At 50.9% G+C, this 16238-nt stretch overlaps 1 protein-coding gene across 1 annotated transcript in view; it reads right to left on the bottom strand.

Moving 5' to 3' along the window:
• Window positions 1-13: 13 nt before the first annotated feature.
• Window positions 14-16238, bottom strand: part of NOXA1 (NADPH oxidase activator 1) — a 41210-nt gene continuing 24985 nt past the window's right edge. The window contains exons 6-16 of the mRNA XM_026658714.2: window positions 15067-15174; window positions 12640-12699; window positions 11657-11694; window positions 8770-8911; window positions 6725-6784; window positions 5388-5472; window positions 4797-4855; window positions 3526-3692; window positions 2425-2530; window positions 2209-2332; window positions 14-1948 (exon numbers count right to left, since the gene is read on the bottom strand). Coding sequence (XP_026514499.1) covers window positions 1851-1948; window positions 2209-2332; window positions 2425-2530; window positions 3526-3692; window positions 4797-4855; window positions 5388-5472; window positions 6725-6784; window positions 8770-8911; window positions 11657-11694; window positions 12640-12699; window positions 15067-15174 — 1047 coding nt within the window. The 3' untranslated portion in view covers window positions 14-1850. The remainder of the gene's footprint in view (window positions 1949-2208; window positions 2333-2424; window positions 2531-3525; window positions 3693-4796; window positions 4856-5387; window positions 5473-6724; window positions 6785-8769; window positions 8912-11656; window positions 11695-12639; window positions 12700-15066; window positions 15175-16238) is intronic.

Raw genomic sequence — 16238 nt, 5'->3', positions numbered from 1 at the left:
CCCGCAGCTTGGGGCGGCAAAAACCCTGGAGCCGGCCCTGCCCTGCAGGGTGGAGGGCAGGAGTGTCCTGCTCAGCCTGTTCCAGGTAAGCACCCTGCAGCGCTGAGAGGCTGTGTCATCAAAGAGCCTGCGCCGTGCACAGGCCGGTGTCAGTGAGCTGCAGGGTCAGGGGACAGAGCCACTGTGCAGAGACCCATGCCGGCAAAGGCTCCATGGTGTACATGGGTTGCACAACCTGTGCCAGCTGGGAGGCCTAGCACAACGGAGACGGTGTGTGATCTCACAGGGCCCTGAGCCAGGTGAGGGCTATGAAGGATTGATGGGCTGAGCAACTCCCCAGAGGCTTGGGCCAAGTGAGAGGCTAGGCAGAAAGGAGGGCCAAGGGAGCTCCCCGAGGCCAGTGGGGGCTGAGTGAGCTCCCAGAGGCTCATGCACTGCATAGCTGATGGGCTGAGCGAGCCCCAGGGGCTGGTGTCCAGGAACCACCCTGCAGTTCCTGGGACCCTTTTTGCAAAGTAGAGACCCTAGGTCACCCCCCTTCCCCCCCACCAGGTTATTTTTATCTACTCCCATGAGCCCCGCTCTCTCTGTGTTCTTAGCTCCCCCATGGCTCCTTTCAGCTCCACTGACCACTTCCTTCTTCTGGCTCTCCCTGATCCCTCTGGGCTTTGCTAGGCCTGTTTCTCTGGCTGCCCTCCCCACAGTGCCTCAGCTCCTGTCACTTGTCCATCTCCCCCACCCTGCATTCCTTCCCTCCAACCCAGTGCTCAGTCCCTCAAGGTCTAGCTCCCTGCTGTGGCCCAACTTCATGGAACCGATTGGGACAACACCAGTGTTCACCTGACCAGGGACAATCCCCACAACCCAAGATGTCTGGGCACAGGGCCCTTTGCCTCTGGTAGATCCATGGGGCTTGGAGGGGCCACCCACCCTATGCCTGATTCATGTGCACTCATTTACAACCATGCAAAGTGGGTGTGAAATGCTCCCCAACCAGAACAGCGCTGTTTTTACACTGCGTTGGGCCCAGGGAATCAAGCCTGCCTCCCTGTCCTCTGAGTGGCATCTTGCCTCCCACAGTCTGGCCTCAATGGGTCTGTCGGCACTGCCATTAGACCCCTGCAGCAGGCCTGTGCCAGCTGACTCACGCTCGTGGGGCTCGAGCTAAGGAGCTATTTACTTGCCCCAAGCCCAAATGTCTACACCACACTCAAACAGCCCCTTGGCCCGAGTCAGCTGGCACGGGCCAGCTGTGGGTATGTAACCGCAGCGTGGGCATATCCAGTGATGGCAAGGTCCAGCTTCCCCCACTTTTATTGCAGCTGGTGGGAAGTGGGAATTAAGGCCTTAGCCAGGCCCCCTCTTCTGGAGGAGCCGGTTCTTCTTACCACTTAATCTGCATCTTTGAATCCCAAGTTCTTGCTACAGAAAGAGCTGGTGGCTAGGTCTGAGATGGGAAAACTCCGTTTGCTGTGTCAGCACCTCTCAGAGTGACCTTCATGAGACACCACCCCCTGTCTTGCACCCAGATCCCACCTCACCCCCACTCCCCAGCCAGACCTGTCATTTCACTTTGATTATTGGGAAATACTGAGGCCAGACAAATGCCATAGAAAATGCTATTTCTGCTACAGAAACGAATCCTGCCGGGTTTCTGGATAATGGGGTCCCACACTGGGAAGCGTCTTGTGTAGGCAGCTTCATTAAATACCTAGCAGGGCTGGCAATGGTCAGACCTGAATGAATTGGCGCAAGCTTCTCCTGTTCTCTGGGAGACATGAGTAAGGTGAGGTGGGGTCCCCAGCCCAGCTGGCTCCTTGTGGAGTCTGGCAGGAAGAAGCATCTCTTCTCTAAGGGCAGGCAGCCCCAATGCTGGCCTGGGCAGCGAAGCACTTGGGGAAAATGCCAAAGTTGCCATTGCAGTGGCCTTCAAGCCATTCCTCATTCACTGGGAAAATACAAAGGAACAGGGTAAGGACCTAGCAATCCCCTGAATTGCCTAACCAGGGAGAGACAAGCCTTGCTAAGGGTGACATTCACCCCTGCGCAAAGGGCCAGTATAGGCCCATGCACATGTCAGTCCCTCATAAGGCCTAGTGGCTTAACTGTCAGGAAGCCTTTTGTTCCCCAACTTGCCCCCCTCTCCCCCCTGCAAACAGACTCCTGAAGCTGCCCAGCAAAGAACTTCAGGCGGAACTAGAAAGCTACCTTCGGAGAGAATGTCCAGCGTGTCTCCTTCATTGAATTCCAGATCCTCTGGCCTTTGCGCCGTGTAACCGTGGTGTGCTACCATCCTGTAGAGAACGGGTCTGTCTGAACAGGCATCTGTGCCCTATGGGACAAGGCCATGTTGTAAACCACACAGCAGAGCAGAAATTAAACCAGAATCTAGTGAGGCAGAACAGCATCCCAAAGGGACCGTACCTGGCACCAGAGTGTCAGCCTCCCATCTGTCACCTCCTGCCACATCTTCCCCATCTCCTCTTCTCCCGAAATCACAATTAACTCTTTGCTGTCTGAAAGCCTGCAGCTGAAGTAAGAGAGGAGGTCAGAGAGAACGTACTAGGGCCAAATTTAGAGGTGAATCTAAGCTTGTGCAACTTGCATCTCCCTCTGATTCCCTAAGCATGTCAGTCCAGGAACTCCAGGGTATGTCTGTGCTGGAGCTGGAGGTGTAATTCCCCGTTCAGACAGACAGACCGGCGCTAGCTGGCCTCGAGCTAGCGTGCTAACAGGAGAAGTGTAGCTGTGGTGCCACAGGCGGGGGGAGGGGCTAGCTGCCCTAAATACGTACCTAGGTTTTCAGATGGGATTGGACACAGAGTGTTTAGGCTGGCGAGCCCATTCTGCTGCTTGTGCCACCACCATGGCTACGCTGCTATTCTTAGCACACTAGCTCAACCAGAGCTAGCGCATATGAAATTACCCCTCCAGCTCCAGTAGACAAAACTTCAGTCTGCTTTAGACTTACACAAGACCTCTAAACTGGCCACACAAAGTGCAACTGAGTTGAACTTGGTGTGCCTTAAATGTTGTGCTGGCTGGGAGAAAATCATTTGTAGGTCAGGGGTGTCTACAATAGCATTTCTCTTTAAATTTCCCCTTCTTTCACTACTGCTGGTGCAGTTCCATACTCCTTTGGTCCTGTGAAACCTCCCTACTCGCACATTCCCTGTCCCCAAGGAGTCAGTGTTACGTTCTAAAGCAATGAGGTGGAATATCCAGGGACAGGGCTCGGTGTGACTATTCAGTTGGGAGAGGGGACACAGCGCTGGTTCGTATGTACTCATCTTGTGAACTGTGGCTATGGCTGCCTGAGCCCTGCTGAAGAACAACATGGACGGTAGACATGGCCTTAATGCCTACCTCCTTGGGCAAACACCTCTTCGGAGAACTGCAATGACTTGTCTGCAATGGCAAGAGGAAAGCTGCAGCTCACCAGGAAGGAGAAACTCCAACTCAGTCTTGGCACCAGCTCAGAGTAGCCAGAGTGCGACCCTATTTCCAGTCTGTGACCAAGCCTACCTCAGCTTTCCAAGCTCTGCCTGCTGGCTGAACGTCTCCCTCAGCAGAGACCTGAGGTCTGACAGGGTCAGGGCCTTGTTCACTTTAACTGTATAGTCACAGTGGACTTTCAGCAGGATGGATCTGTTCTCGCTGGAGGATGCTTTGTCCTGAGCCAGTGGGACCTGCTGCCAAACAGGGAGCAAAGGAGAATCTGCTCTGGATGGGTTGGTTAGAGCGATTTCACCAGCAAATATCTGAATAACAATAATGCCTATTCTTATAACAGCAGAGCTCCAAGCACTTTACAATCTGTTAAAGTATTTATCCTCACAACGTCCTTGTGAGGTAGGGAAATATTATTATCCCCCCTTTACAGCTGGGGTGCCGAGGCACAGATACATGAGGTGACTTACCCAGGAAGTCCCTGGTGGAGCAAGAAACCGAACGCAGATCTCACACATCTCAGCCAGTGCCCCGACCACTAGCCCATCCTTCCATACCCGGAGTCAAGAGTGGGGGCCTAACCCAAATGCCAACTTCAGTGCCACCAAACTCCATGTGGCATAAAATCTGAGCCAGGATCCAGATGTGAATTTCACATATGGGGCCCATTTCTCAAAACCCTGGATCCAAACACTTTCATTTTTCCCCGAGGAAGAGTCTGGATCTGAATCCTATAACTCAGACACATCTACTCAGCACGGGAGTTCTGCTTATGCCAGAGGGGAGACAGGTACTCCCTGTGTTATCATGCAAACATGTCCCTACCGTGATGCTGCCAGGTCCCATAATTTCTTGTGGAAATTTCAGCTGCCACTCCATGCAGCTTGGCACTGCACTGACTCCAAAATCACAGGCAGTCTAGTGGCCGTGCCAAATGAAGTGGGGCTACTGGTGACCTGACCAGCAGCTGCCTCTGACAAAGAAAGGCTCTGTAGGTACAAGTCCCACGTGAGGTAGGAAAAGGATACAGAGGTGATTTCACTGACCCCAGAAATGCACTGCTCTCTGTGATAGAACACAGTGGTTGTTAACAGCACAGAGCAACAGTATGGGCCTGGAAGAGGAAGATCAAGGACTCAGGGGTAACTGACAAAAGTCCATCTGGGAGTTAGGATCTCTCTGGGATGGGGGGAGGGGAAACTGGTCTGGAAGAAAAGGCTTTCCAGTGAGCCCCAAAGTTTTGGGGTGGCTTTGGAGTTTTGGTGGAACTGGGCTGATTCTACCCTTATCTTTGGCACCCGTGATTTTATAGTCCTAATGGTTTGTGATGTTGGGGAACATTGCACCTGCAAGTCTGCTTGCGGATCAGCATCATTTGCAGCAGTGTCTTCTCCTTCAGCAGGTCCTGCAGAGCAAAACATTGCCAAACAGCCATCATGACAATGGGCAGGGCCTCTTTGGAGGAGATGGGGTTGGACAGCTTTGGGGGGTCCCACTGAGCCACATCTGGAGGGACTCCAGGCAGTGTGAGAAGCCACCGATTTTATAGCCTGAGCTGTCCATCCCTCCCCTCTCAGGGACTGGCACATAGAACCCTGCCTGCCCTCGTCACCGTAGTGCCTGGCAACCAGTTCATTTCTCTTTGGACACAGTCCTGGCCCCCAGTCTCTGTTCAGAGCAGAATGAGTGGGCCACAGCAGGGCAAAGTGTGTGCAGTCATCCCTGACACATGGAATCTACCCTGCTACCAGGGTGCTCTTGGGATACACAGTCAGTCCCTGATAGTAACCACATGCTGCAAGTGGGGAGCTAGCCTTGCTGGTATTGTAGGTTCCCTAGAGCAGTGGTGTTTTGGGGGACTGGTGGGTGATCCCACACAACTCCCATTGGGATCCTTATCCTCACATGCCCCTTCAGTCCCAGAAAGCAGGATTTACCTGGCTGCTGGTGGTCCATTTCCTGCAAGTGAGGCCGGTTGGGGGGCACTTTAACGGGGGGAAGAGGGATCCCATTACTGACTTTCTGCAAGAGAACAAAATGAAAACGAACTGATCAGACACATGAGGAGAGTATGGCTGAGGCCAATGTCAAGCAGAACAGTTCTAAGGAACTAGAGTTTTGGGAAATCAGCTCCCTCGTTCCCCATTGGCCAGAAGGAGCAGGTGGCAGCTGGTTTGCGTCACTGAGTAGATTGCAGGCTATGACTTTAAGGGTGGGCAGAGCCTCAGGGATGGCTAATTCATTAACTCACGTATGAAGTGGAGCATTAAGGCTCCTCCAGGCTCCCCCAGAGGGTGGCTACCCACCTGGTACCCATATGAGGTTGTTTTATTTTGCTGCACTGTTCACTTTGTTAACCTCTCTGGGATCCCAACCCCACATTTAGCCTGGGGATGGCCACCTCCCCATCTGACCAAAAATGGAATCTGTCTTGACTGGGATTTCCATGGCTGATCCCTCTGACCCAAGGGCTCATCTGCCCCTCACTCAGCTCCAAAGTTCTGCACTGAACAGACTGGGTGTCTGCACTGAAATGGTTTACAGCAGGGAGCCCTACCAACTCCATAGGATAAATGATAACAGAGTCATAGACTAGCAGGGATGGAAGGGACCTCAGGAGGTCATCTAGTCCAACCCTCTGCTCAAAGCAGGACCAATCCCCAGACAGATTTTTGCCCCGATCCCTAAATGGCCCCCTCAAGAATTGAGCTCACAACCCTGGGTTTAGCAGGCCAATGCTCAAACCACTGAGCTATCCCTCCCCCCAAAGAGCCAGTTTCTCAACCACAGTAGGGCCAATGGAAGTTCATACACTAGCGGCCACTAGTATGTCAGAACCGAAGAGGGCTCTGAAATTCCCTGCTCACTGCAGTGGGCACGTGGGTGTGAGTCACACCTTGTCTGCTGGAGGATTCAAGTGGAGACAGCTTTCAGCCGGGTCAAGCCATTAGAGCAAGGCTGCATTAGTTACAATATGGTGGGTCCTAATTGTGAGGAGGAGGGGGTAAAAGAAATGGATTTTTTCCAAAATGGAAGCTTAGACTTTGCAGGAAACAGATCAGAGCTGTGGAAAAAATCCACCTTTTGCCTGCTGCTTGGATTTCCAATTGTCCCTGGCTGGTTGAAAGCCCTGGACCTACACATGGGGTGAGTCTGAAGAGAGAGCCCACTGCCTTGCTCTGTGGTTCAGAGCCCTGCCACTCACACAGCTCGAGTGGCCTGGCTGTGTTTTCTCTCCCTTCCCCATCCCATAGTCACAAGATTGTCCCCTTACCCACTTATCAGCCTTGGGGGCATAAACAGGCTCCAGGTGAGAGGTCGGTATACGCAGTTTCTGGGAAACACAGAGCAGAACAGAAAACAACGTGAGACCAGGCACACTTGAAACAGACACTCTTCTGCCCGGTGCAGGAGATTCTCTTCGCTGGCCTTGACAACCCCACCTTGCCCCTCAGTCATTCACACCCCTGTGGCATGTGTCATTTCCCGGCACGCAGCTCTGACCAGGTCACTCTGTCTGCTGGCTCACTCTTCTCCATCATCCAGGGCCGGTGCAACCCATTGGGCGACCTAGGCGGTTGCCTAGGGCACTAGCATTTGGGGGACGGCATTTCAGGTCCTTCGGCGGCGGCCGGATCTTCAGCCGCCCCAGTCGTCGTCGGCATTTAGGCGGAGGGAGCTGGGGCAGGACGGTGCGGGGAGGGCCACCTGCCGCAAGTAAGGGGGGGGGGCGGCACGCAAGGGAACCGCTTCCCGCCCCAGCTCACCTCTGCTCCACCTCCTCCCCTGAGCACGCCGCCCCGCTCTGCTTATCTCCCTCCCAGGCTTGCGGCGCCAAACAGCTGATTGGCGCCGCAAGCCTGGGAGGCAGGAGAAGTGTAGCAGCGATGGCGTGCTCGGGGAGGAGGCAGAGCAGAGATGAGCTGGGGCGGGGAGCTGCCGCACGGCTCCCCGGGCCGGGGGGAGCTGCCGCGGGGGGGGGAGGGAGGGCGCCTTAGTGTGAAGAGCTGCCACAGGGCTCGGGGGGGGGGGGGCGCAAGGTGGAAGTTTTGCCTAGGGCGTGAAACATCCTTGCACCCTCCCTGCCATCATCACAAACACAAACTACTTGCCATCGCTTTCAAGGCCCTTCACAGCCTGTCCCCACCTACCCATCATCGCTCAAGGTGTTGAATCCTGCCTGTGAGCCACCAGCCTTCCTCGCCCACTTGTTAACTTTTAAAGAGGCACCTTTGTGCTTCCTCCCATGCTGCCCCTCACACGCAGGAGGAGCTGCCTCCATCTTTCTTCAGTTTCCTCTTTATAACTCTCCTGTGCTGTGATGCCTACCGGAAAACTTGAAAATGGTTAGGCTGCTGGTTGTGCCAAGACCACTGCCTGTCAGACTGACCAGTCTTACCTCACTTTTTCTTTGTGCTCCCCCATCTGTCTTTGGGCCCACCCGTTTTCTCTGCCTTATACTTTGATTGTAAGCTCTCAGGGGCAGGCACTGTCTCTTTATTCTGAGTTAGTACAGGTCAATCCTGGCCCATGACGGGGCTCCTGGCCTCTATTCTAATATAAACAGCAATGTTTACATTGGCCCACTGGGGATTGCACATGGGTGGTGACGCCCACTTGGGGACACAGCAGCAAGAGGGCCACTGAATGAACCCTAGACACATTTTGTGCACTTTATTCTGCAGGAGGCGAGGCTTCACAATTGGTGTGAATTGTGCCCCTGCTAGTGGTTCTCACCGAATGTTTCTAGTTGCATAATCCCCATGCAGGATCCACGTGTGTCAGAAGGGATAAGGATCAGAAAAAGCTGAGGTCTCCAGTTTACTGGCCAGTGGAATTAGAGAGGTGACGGGGAAAAGTCAATGGGATCTGAACAGCCCTGAACAACTCTTAACAGCTGCTGCTATTAGTGTCCAATCCATGAAAGTGAACTGGCAGTTTCAGAGAAGGTATCGTCATATATGGGAGAGGGATAGCTCAGTGATTTGAGCATTGGCCTGCTAAACCCAGGGTTGTGAGTTCAATCCTTGAGAGGGCCACTTAGGGATCTGGGGCAAAAATCAGTACTTGGTCCTGCTAGTGAAGGCAGGGGGCTGGACTCAATGATCTTTCAAGGTCCCTTCCAGTTCTAGGAGATAGGATATCTCTATTAATTTATTTATTTAATTTATATCCCACCCTCTTGGCTGCTCCAGCTCCTGAGAGCTACCAAAGGAACATCCTATTAAAGCCTCAGCAAGCCCCAGCTGGCAGGGAGTGCTGTAGTGTCTACTGACACTGTGCTAGAGGCAGGAGCACCAGCCTGTCAGTTCCACATACCTGTCCGTCACATATGGCGGTAGCCCAGCCGTCTGCCCCTTTAGTTAGTACAAAGATGATCGTGCTGCCCTTCACTGCCATCTCGTCAGAGTCCTCAGGGTAATAATGAGTCACAACTTGATAGTAACCTGAGCCGCGGTCTCTGGAGAAAAAAAAATAATAGCTTTACTCAGCACCCTTTGAGGCTATCACTCTCCCACTGTGGGGTGTGGACACCACTGGGTTTAACAGGATTCCCTTCTCTTTGCTCCTCTGGTTACCCTTCTTGGAGACATTCAGGCTAGGAATGGGCATTGCCATCCTGTGACCTTTCCACTGGCTCTTCTGTCAATGCACTTTGAAACATAAAGAGTGATAGGACATTCACCGCTCCTTAGGTGCCAATGCCCCCTGGAACAATGCCACTCTTCTCTGGGTGGAGTCCCTGCTGCATTCTGCTGGAGGACCTGTCTTTTTACTGGGGTCTAAGGAAAGCCACACCCTTCTACTCTGTCCATCTAGGTACTTACGTGCCTCCATCCCCATAGCATCCAAGCATCTCACAACCATCAAGGACTGTCTCCTTCCCACACCACTGTGCATTAGGAGAGCATTTGCAGATGAGGAACTAAGGCAAAGAGTGATCAAGGGACACATTTTCAGAAGAGCTCAGGGCCAAATTTTCAGAAGAGCTCAGAACCTACAGTTGGGACTGGACTTTCACTGTGGCTCCACTCCCAGTTAGACACCTAAATTTGTCCAGGGTCCAATGACAAGAGGGTTATGGATCCAGTGTCTCACTTCAGAGCTCTAACCACGAGCCCATCCTTCCTCCCACATGGTGATCCTCCCTCACCATATACTCTCAGTTGTGAGCTGAGTAAACTCGAGAATGCTTCTCTTGAGAACATCTCCCCTCATAGGCAGCAGTAGCGTTGGCCTGTGTCTCCATGGTGCAATTACCACATTTATGGTCTATCAGAGATGATAATCCATGAACTTTTGGAGAAGAACATGCCATCAGTGGATGATGGGACAGACTGGTGCAGACAGAGGTTCCCTCTTTTGCCTTCCAGCCATTTCTGAAAATTCCCACAGTTCATTGCAAAGCCCTGCAGCCGTATCACTGTGCTAACTAGTAGAATATAGTACTGAGTCATCCACGGAGCACAGTTTTAACTGTGCGGATCACTTTCTAGTGTGTGAACTGTAGAGCTGGGTGCAACTTCCCTGACGGAGCATTCTTCCATCAGCAAATGCCATTTCATCACAATCAAAACTTTCTGCAGGAATGTGTTGATTTTGACAAATTCTGTTTCACAAAATTTTTGCTTGCAAGTGTTTCCATAAGGTCAATACGATCAGAAAGGAATATTTTGATTTTTTGTTTTGAAATGCCTTTTCATTTAGAAATGTATTTGAGTTTATACTCTATTATAAGTTATAATATAGTGTAAAATAAAAGGTTGGAATCAGAATGAAACATTTCAATTTTATTTAAATGGAACATTCTGACTGACCTGAAACAAACCATTTTGGAAAATTTCATTTCACAAGAAATTTCAATTTTTCATTTTTGTTTAGATTTGGAACAAAAACAATTTCAAAATGTTGGCATTTCCTGCTCAATGAAAATGTCGAGTTTCAACTGGCTCCAGGAATAGGGTTGCCAACCCTCCCGGACGGGCAGGGAGTCTCCCGGAATCAGCCATGATCTCCTGGAGGCTATTGAAATCAATCCGGGAGATTTTAATAGGCTGCTAAAAGTCTGGTTGGTGGCACAGCGAGGCTAAGGCAGCCTCCCTACCTACCTTGGCTCCACATGGCTCCCGGAAGCAATCTGGCTCCTAGACGCAGGGGTGGCCAGTGGGTCTCTGCGCACTGTCCCTGCCCTGAACGCCAACTCCACAGATCCCATTCGCCCGGAACCACGGCCAATGGGCGCTGCGGGGGCGGTGCCTGCAGGCAGGGCAGCGCGCAGAGCCGCCTGGCCACCCCTGAGACTAGGAGCCGGACATGCCAGTCACTTCTGGGAGCCACCTGAGGTAAGCGCCTCCCGGCAGGACCCCACACGTCTCACCCCCTCCCACACCCCAACCCATTGCTCCAGCCCTGAGCTCCCTCCTGCACCCCAAACCCCTCATCTCCAACCCCACCCCGCAACCCCTTGCCCCAGATCTGTGAAAGTGAGTGAGGGTGGGGGAGAGCGAGCGACAGAGGGAGGAGGGTGGGGTGAGCAGGGGGCGGGGCCTCAGAGAAAGGGCGGGGAAGGGGGAAGTGCACAGGTGTTTGGGTTTGTGCAATTAGACAGTTGGCAACCCTATTCATGAACCACCTTCTGGCTTTTCCAGATGAAAACAATGGGCCAAATTCAGCCCTGGAGTATTGGAAGCACAAACCAGGGAAGTCAATGGAGCTGCACCTCCTTAGACCAGGGCTGAATTTGGCCCCAGTTACAGCAGTGCTGATAGGAGCATTTGGAAGCCTTGTCCTGGGGGCTAGAGCCAGGAAACTGAGAGTCAGTAGTTGTGGGTTCTAACAGTGGTGCTGCCACTGACTTACTATGTGGCCTTGAACAGGTCACTTAACCTCTCCCTGTCCCTGTTTCCCAACCTGTGACATGGTATTTAGCTGCCTCACAGGATGGCTGTGAGGCTTAATCAATGTCTGCAAAGGGCTTTGAGATCCTTGCAAGGTGTTATAGAAGTGCCAGGTGTTATTGTTATTAACTACAATGGCTATCACAATCACACAAGTCTTTCACACACACAGCGTTTTCTCCTCAGTGATGGATCTCTGGGACTGGGATACTACAGAGTCTCCAAACCAAAAACTCTGGGGCCAAGACAAGGTGCCATGAAGAGAAATAGTGACAGAAGAGCGAAGCCACCTGGGGTTGGTCACTTACCGCACAGCATTGACACTGGGTTCGTAAAAGCCCTGTCTCTGTGGAGAAACAACAGCGTCTATTTCATAGAGCCAGATTCCACGCCAGAACAGACCATTGTGATCATCTAGGCTGACCTCCTCTATAACACAGGCCAGAGAACTTCCCCACAATGATTTGTAATAGCTTGTATCAGACAGTAATGCAGAGTCTGAGCGAGAGTTTCAGTCTCTGACATTTTCCCTCCTATTCTCCTGTCCACACTTGTCATGCAATCAATCACCACTCTAGGAACAGTCATCAAGGCCACTCCACACTGCTGAGCAGTGTTGGCAGTGGCAGCCCCCTCTTCTCTGCCCACCCCATCCAATGGAGACCAACCTACTTGCGCGTTCCCCTGCTCCTAACATTCACATGACAGGGCACCCCACTGCCATGAAGGGTAGGTCTGTGGTGGTGCTGGGCAAGGGAGTTAAACATTACATAGACTCTGCTGCAGCGGCTTTAATTCAGTGCAGAGAAAAGAACGCTCTGCTCAGGGAGCAGAGACTTATGTGCCTCATCTGAGCCCCTCGGAGGGGTGGAAGGATATCTGCAGTGATATGGCACTTAGAGGGCAGGAATTGCTAGGCAGGAGGAGACGTGTGGGACTCAGAGCCCCAGGGAAACCTCTCAGCTACACTAAAATATTATGCAAAAGGAACAGGAGTACTTGTGGCACCTTAGAGACTAACAAATTTATTTGAGCATAAGCCTACGAAAGCTTATGCTCAAATAAATTTGTTAGTCTCTAAGATGCCACAAGTACTCCGGTTCTTTTTGCGGATACAGACTAACACGGCTGCTACTCTGAAACCTAAAATATTATGGAGTCCGTGACAGGTTCTCATCCTGATGGATGCCTTGGCTGGGGACCCTAAGTGGAGCTATATGACAGCGATGCCATTACATGACCTTGCCATGCATAAATCAAGTATCATCAATTGTTGCACTGTCCCACTCACCTGTGGCCTGAGAGGCTCAAATCCGATGTACTCGTCATTGGGAATGACGGAGGAGATCACCTGCCAGAGGACAGATCAGATCAGACTCTGGATCACATGAAGGAACAGCAAGACCTCTGGGAATCAGCCACTCACCCTGGGTTTCCCATGAGCGAGTCCCTAGCACCAAGTGGCAGGGCTTAACAAAACGTCACTGCACACAATGGAGAGTGCAGAGCTGAGTCCAGGCAGTAACCCCATCTACTCCAGGGGCCTGGTTTTCTAGCTCTTGCCACACTGGTTCCCTACATGTCTGTGGGTGAATCTGAGAGCACAACCATTCATTTGCTCTGCACTCAAGAGGCTCCTGGCCTGTGACACTTACACAAAGGGTGCAGAGGTCAAAGAAATGAGAAGAGAAATCTTCTGATGACCTGCTAATATTCTCCGAAGGGCATTAACCAATTAACAAAAAAGTCATCCCACAACAAGTGGGAATCTGCTACAGCTCAGAGGGTCAAACCCTGTGGGACTGGTTAGGTGAGCCTGCTTGTCTTGAAAGTGTCATTTTTCAGCATAATGACAAAACCAAGGATTCCCTAAGTACCTGATGAGCACTTTCAGAGGCTCACAATCAGCAAAGATACAATGGTATCATCACACAGAGCAGTGTGGAGTCATGCTCTATTTACAGAGGGCCAGATCGTGTCTCTCACTGGGCATTGGCACAGGGCAGGGAAGGAAAGAAGCCCTTTGCTTGTTGCTCATCTGGAAGGTAGCAATGTAGTGGAGGGGGGGGAGGGATAGCTCAGTAGTTTGAGCATTGGCCTGCTAAACCCAGGGTTCCGAGTTTAATCCTTGAGGGGGCCACTTAGGGATCTGGGGCAAAATCAGTACTTGGTCCTGCTAGTGAAGGCAGAGGGCTGGACTCGATGACCTTTCAAGGTCCCTTCCAGTTCTAGGAGATAGGGATAGGTATAGGAGCAGTGGGTGCCAGGCTGCTATTCCCGCTCGTGGGCAGTGAGTGAATGGGCAGGGGTGGGCAGTAGGCATCTCCCTGCAACATGCCGGCCAGTGCAGCTGAGCCAGCTCAAAGGGGGAAGTGTGCTGTGCCAGGAAGAAGGCTAGTGCAGCTGACTTTTCCCCAAGAAGGGAGGGGGAAGCAGGGCCCAAACTGTGGCTGTCTTCACTACAGTGCTAAGGGTGTAACTTGAGTGTTGCCCCAGCCCGACTCCCACCCACACACCCAAATCTCCAATTGGAGCTAAATGGTACTTTAAGTTTGAGAGAGTTGACCTGTCAGGGGGGTGGGCTGAAGCTGGAGTGCTGCTGTTGCAGCGGGTATGCAGCAACTCAAATTACAACAACTCATCAACTGCTAATCCAACCAGGATACGTCTACACTACGGAGACTATCCTGCATAGCTACGTCAGCATAGCCCCATAGTGTAAACGCAGTTTACGCTGACAGAAGAGGTTCTTCTGTCGGTATAGAAACCGTACTCCCCAAACACCGTTAGCTATGTCAACAGAAAAGCTCTTCCTTCAACATAGCTGTGTCTACACAGGGTGTGCTTTTTCATGTCCTTGACCGACATAGTTGTTCAGCATAGACCAAGCCTCATTCTGTGCTGCTAATCCAATCACTCTGTGTAATTTGAGTGTTGTTTTGCAGTGGGGTCACTCTCACTTGCGTGTATTAAATCAAGCTAACTGTTGCAGTGAAGAAAAGCTCCTAGTTACTATTTGGTCCCTGCTCTGCTCCTCAGGAAGTGCAACTATGCACCACCTTCTACTACAGTCAGATGGTAAGGTTCCAAATGACCCATATTTCCTGCAACATCCTTCCACTCACAAACAGTCCTGTAACTTCAGCCACATCAGTTTCCCTGTCTGTAAAATGGACACAATAACCCTCACTTTGCTGGGGGAGAAGGGGAGGGTTACATAACTAATGTTTGTAAAGCACTTTGTGATCTTCAGAAAAAATGTACTACACAAGAGCTGGGTATTTATTTAGTATTTAATTTCAAAATAATTTTCTCCTGGATATAAAAAGCCCAACTACTAAGGAGCACTTTCCTTATGGACAAAAATGCTTCCAACAGAGCCCTGATTATTCCCCTCCACTTGTGAAATTCACCTTGCTCCAGGCAAGGACAGATGGTAGGAAACACTCAAAGCTAGAAAAATGACAGAGGAAAACCTGAAAGACTGGTTCCTAACAATGGAGCCATTGCACTTAGGGTCTAAAGAATCTCAGCTGATATTTTCCAGGCACTGTGGCTGGCAGAGGGCCCAAGCAATGTTACTCTCAGGAGACTGTCGATGCTGTGGCTGGTAGAGGACCCTGGATCTTAGTTTGCTCATTGCTGACCTTAGTCATCAGTGCACCATGCTAACATTCTTACACTAGGATTGACCTTTCTGCAACCTAGGGGGCCTTACCTTGGGTTTACCCAGGAAATCTTTTGAATCCAGCTGCTCAACTTCCTCCTTTCGTGGTCTGAAAAATTCCCCAAGGGGAACATGTATGGGCTCCAGGAAGAGATGATTCTACAGTGAGGGGAAGAGATCAAACCAAGGACACTAGATATCATTAACCACAGCTTAACATTTAAAAGAGAAAAGTAAATACTGCTTCCCCATGGGGTGTGGTCAATCCAGGGAATTCAGTGTGGCAGAAATTATGGATTTGAAAAAGTGTGACCTGGACTTGACCAACATGTAGAGGCTAAGACAGTTCACACTTCTGGGCATAAGCCAATTTCTGGAGATACCAGGGAGGCATGAAGGCAGAGCGTGAAATAAGATTTGCTAAATAAATCTCTAATCTGCTTCTCCTGTTGATCTTCCTTGATTTTATTATTCTCTGTAAATTGTAACTAGAGTCTAGCACTCAGATCCCAATACAAGCAAATAAATGTTTACCAAAGTACAAAGAATGGGATGAAAATAATACTGAAAATAGCATAATGCCATTTTGGGAATCAATGGTGCAGTCTTCTCTGGAATATTATGTTAGCTTCTAGTCACTCTACCTCATACAAGTCATGACAGAAATGAAAGGGGTTCAGGGATGGGTCTTAAAAGTCATTAGCAGCATAGCGAGAGATTTGTACAAGGAGAAAATGAAAACTGGGACTTTTTCCTTTGGAGAGCAGAGGTGTAAGATGAGACATGACAGAGGTATACAAAATAATGACCAGTCTAGAAAAGGTAAATCAGGAGCTCCTGTTCATCCTCTTTGATAATACAAGAACAAGATATGAAATCAAAAAGCAACACAGTTAAAACAAATAAAAGGAAATACAGTGCTTAACTTGTGAATTAATAATTAACCTCTGAGGCTCATTGGGACAAGATATCACTGAGGGTAAGGATTAGCCATTTTTATGGACAATAAGAAGATCCAGAGTTACATTCGACAGAGTTTTTAAAAGCATTTTATAGGGGAGAACATCACTGTGCTTTAGAACAATAGTTCTCAAAGCCGGTCCACCGCTTGTTCAGGGAAAGCCCCTGGCGGGCCGGGTCGGTTTGTTTACCTGACGCGTCCGCAGGTTTGGCCAATCGCGGCTCCCACTGGCCGCGGTTCGCTGTCCCAGGCCAATGGGGGT

Source organism: Terrapene carolina, unplaced genomic scaffold (assembly GCF_002925995.2).
Source record: "Terrapene carolina triunguis isolate 2854851 unplaced genomic scaffold, T_m_triunguis-2.0 Scaffold508, whole genome shotgun sequence".
In the NCBI taxonomy this organism is placed as follows: Eukaryota; Metazoa; Chordata; order Testudines; family Emydidae; genus Terrapene; species Terrapene triunguis.
The sequence above is the reverse complement of the archived record's forward strand: the minus strand, read 5'-3'. Positions and strand labels throughout refer to the sequence as shown.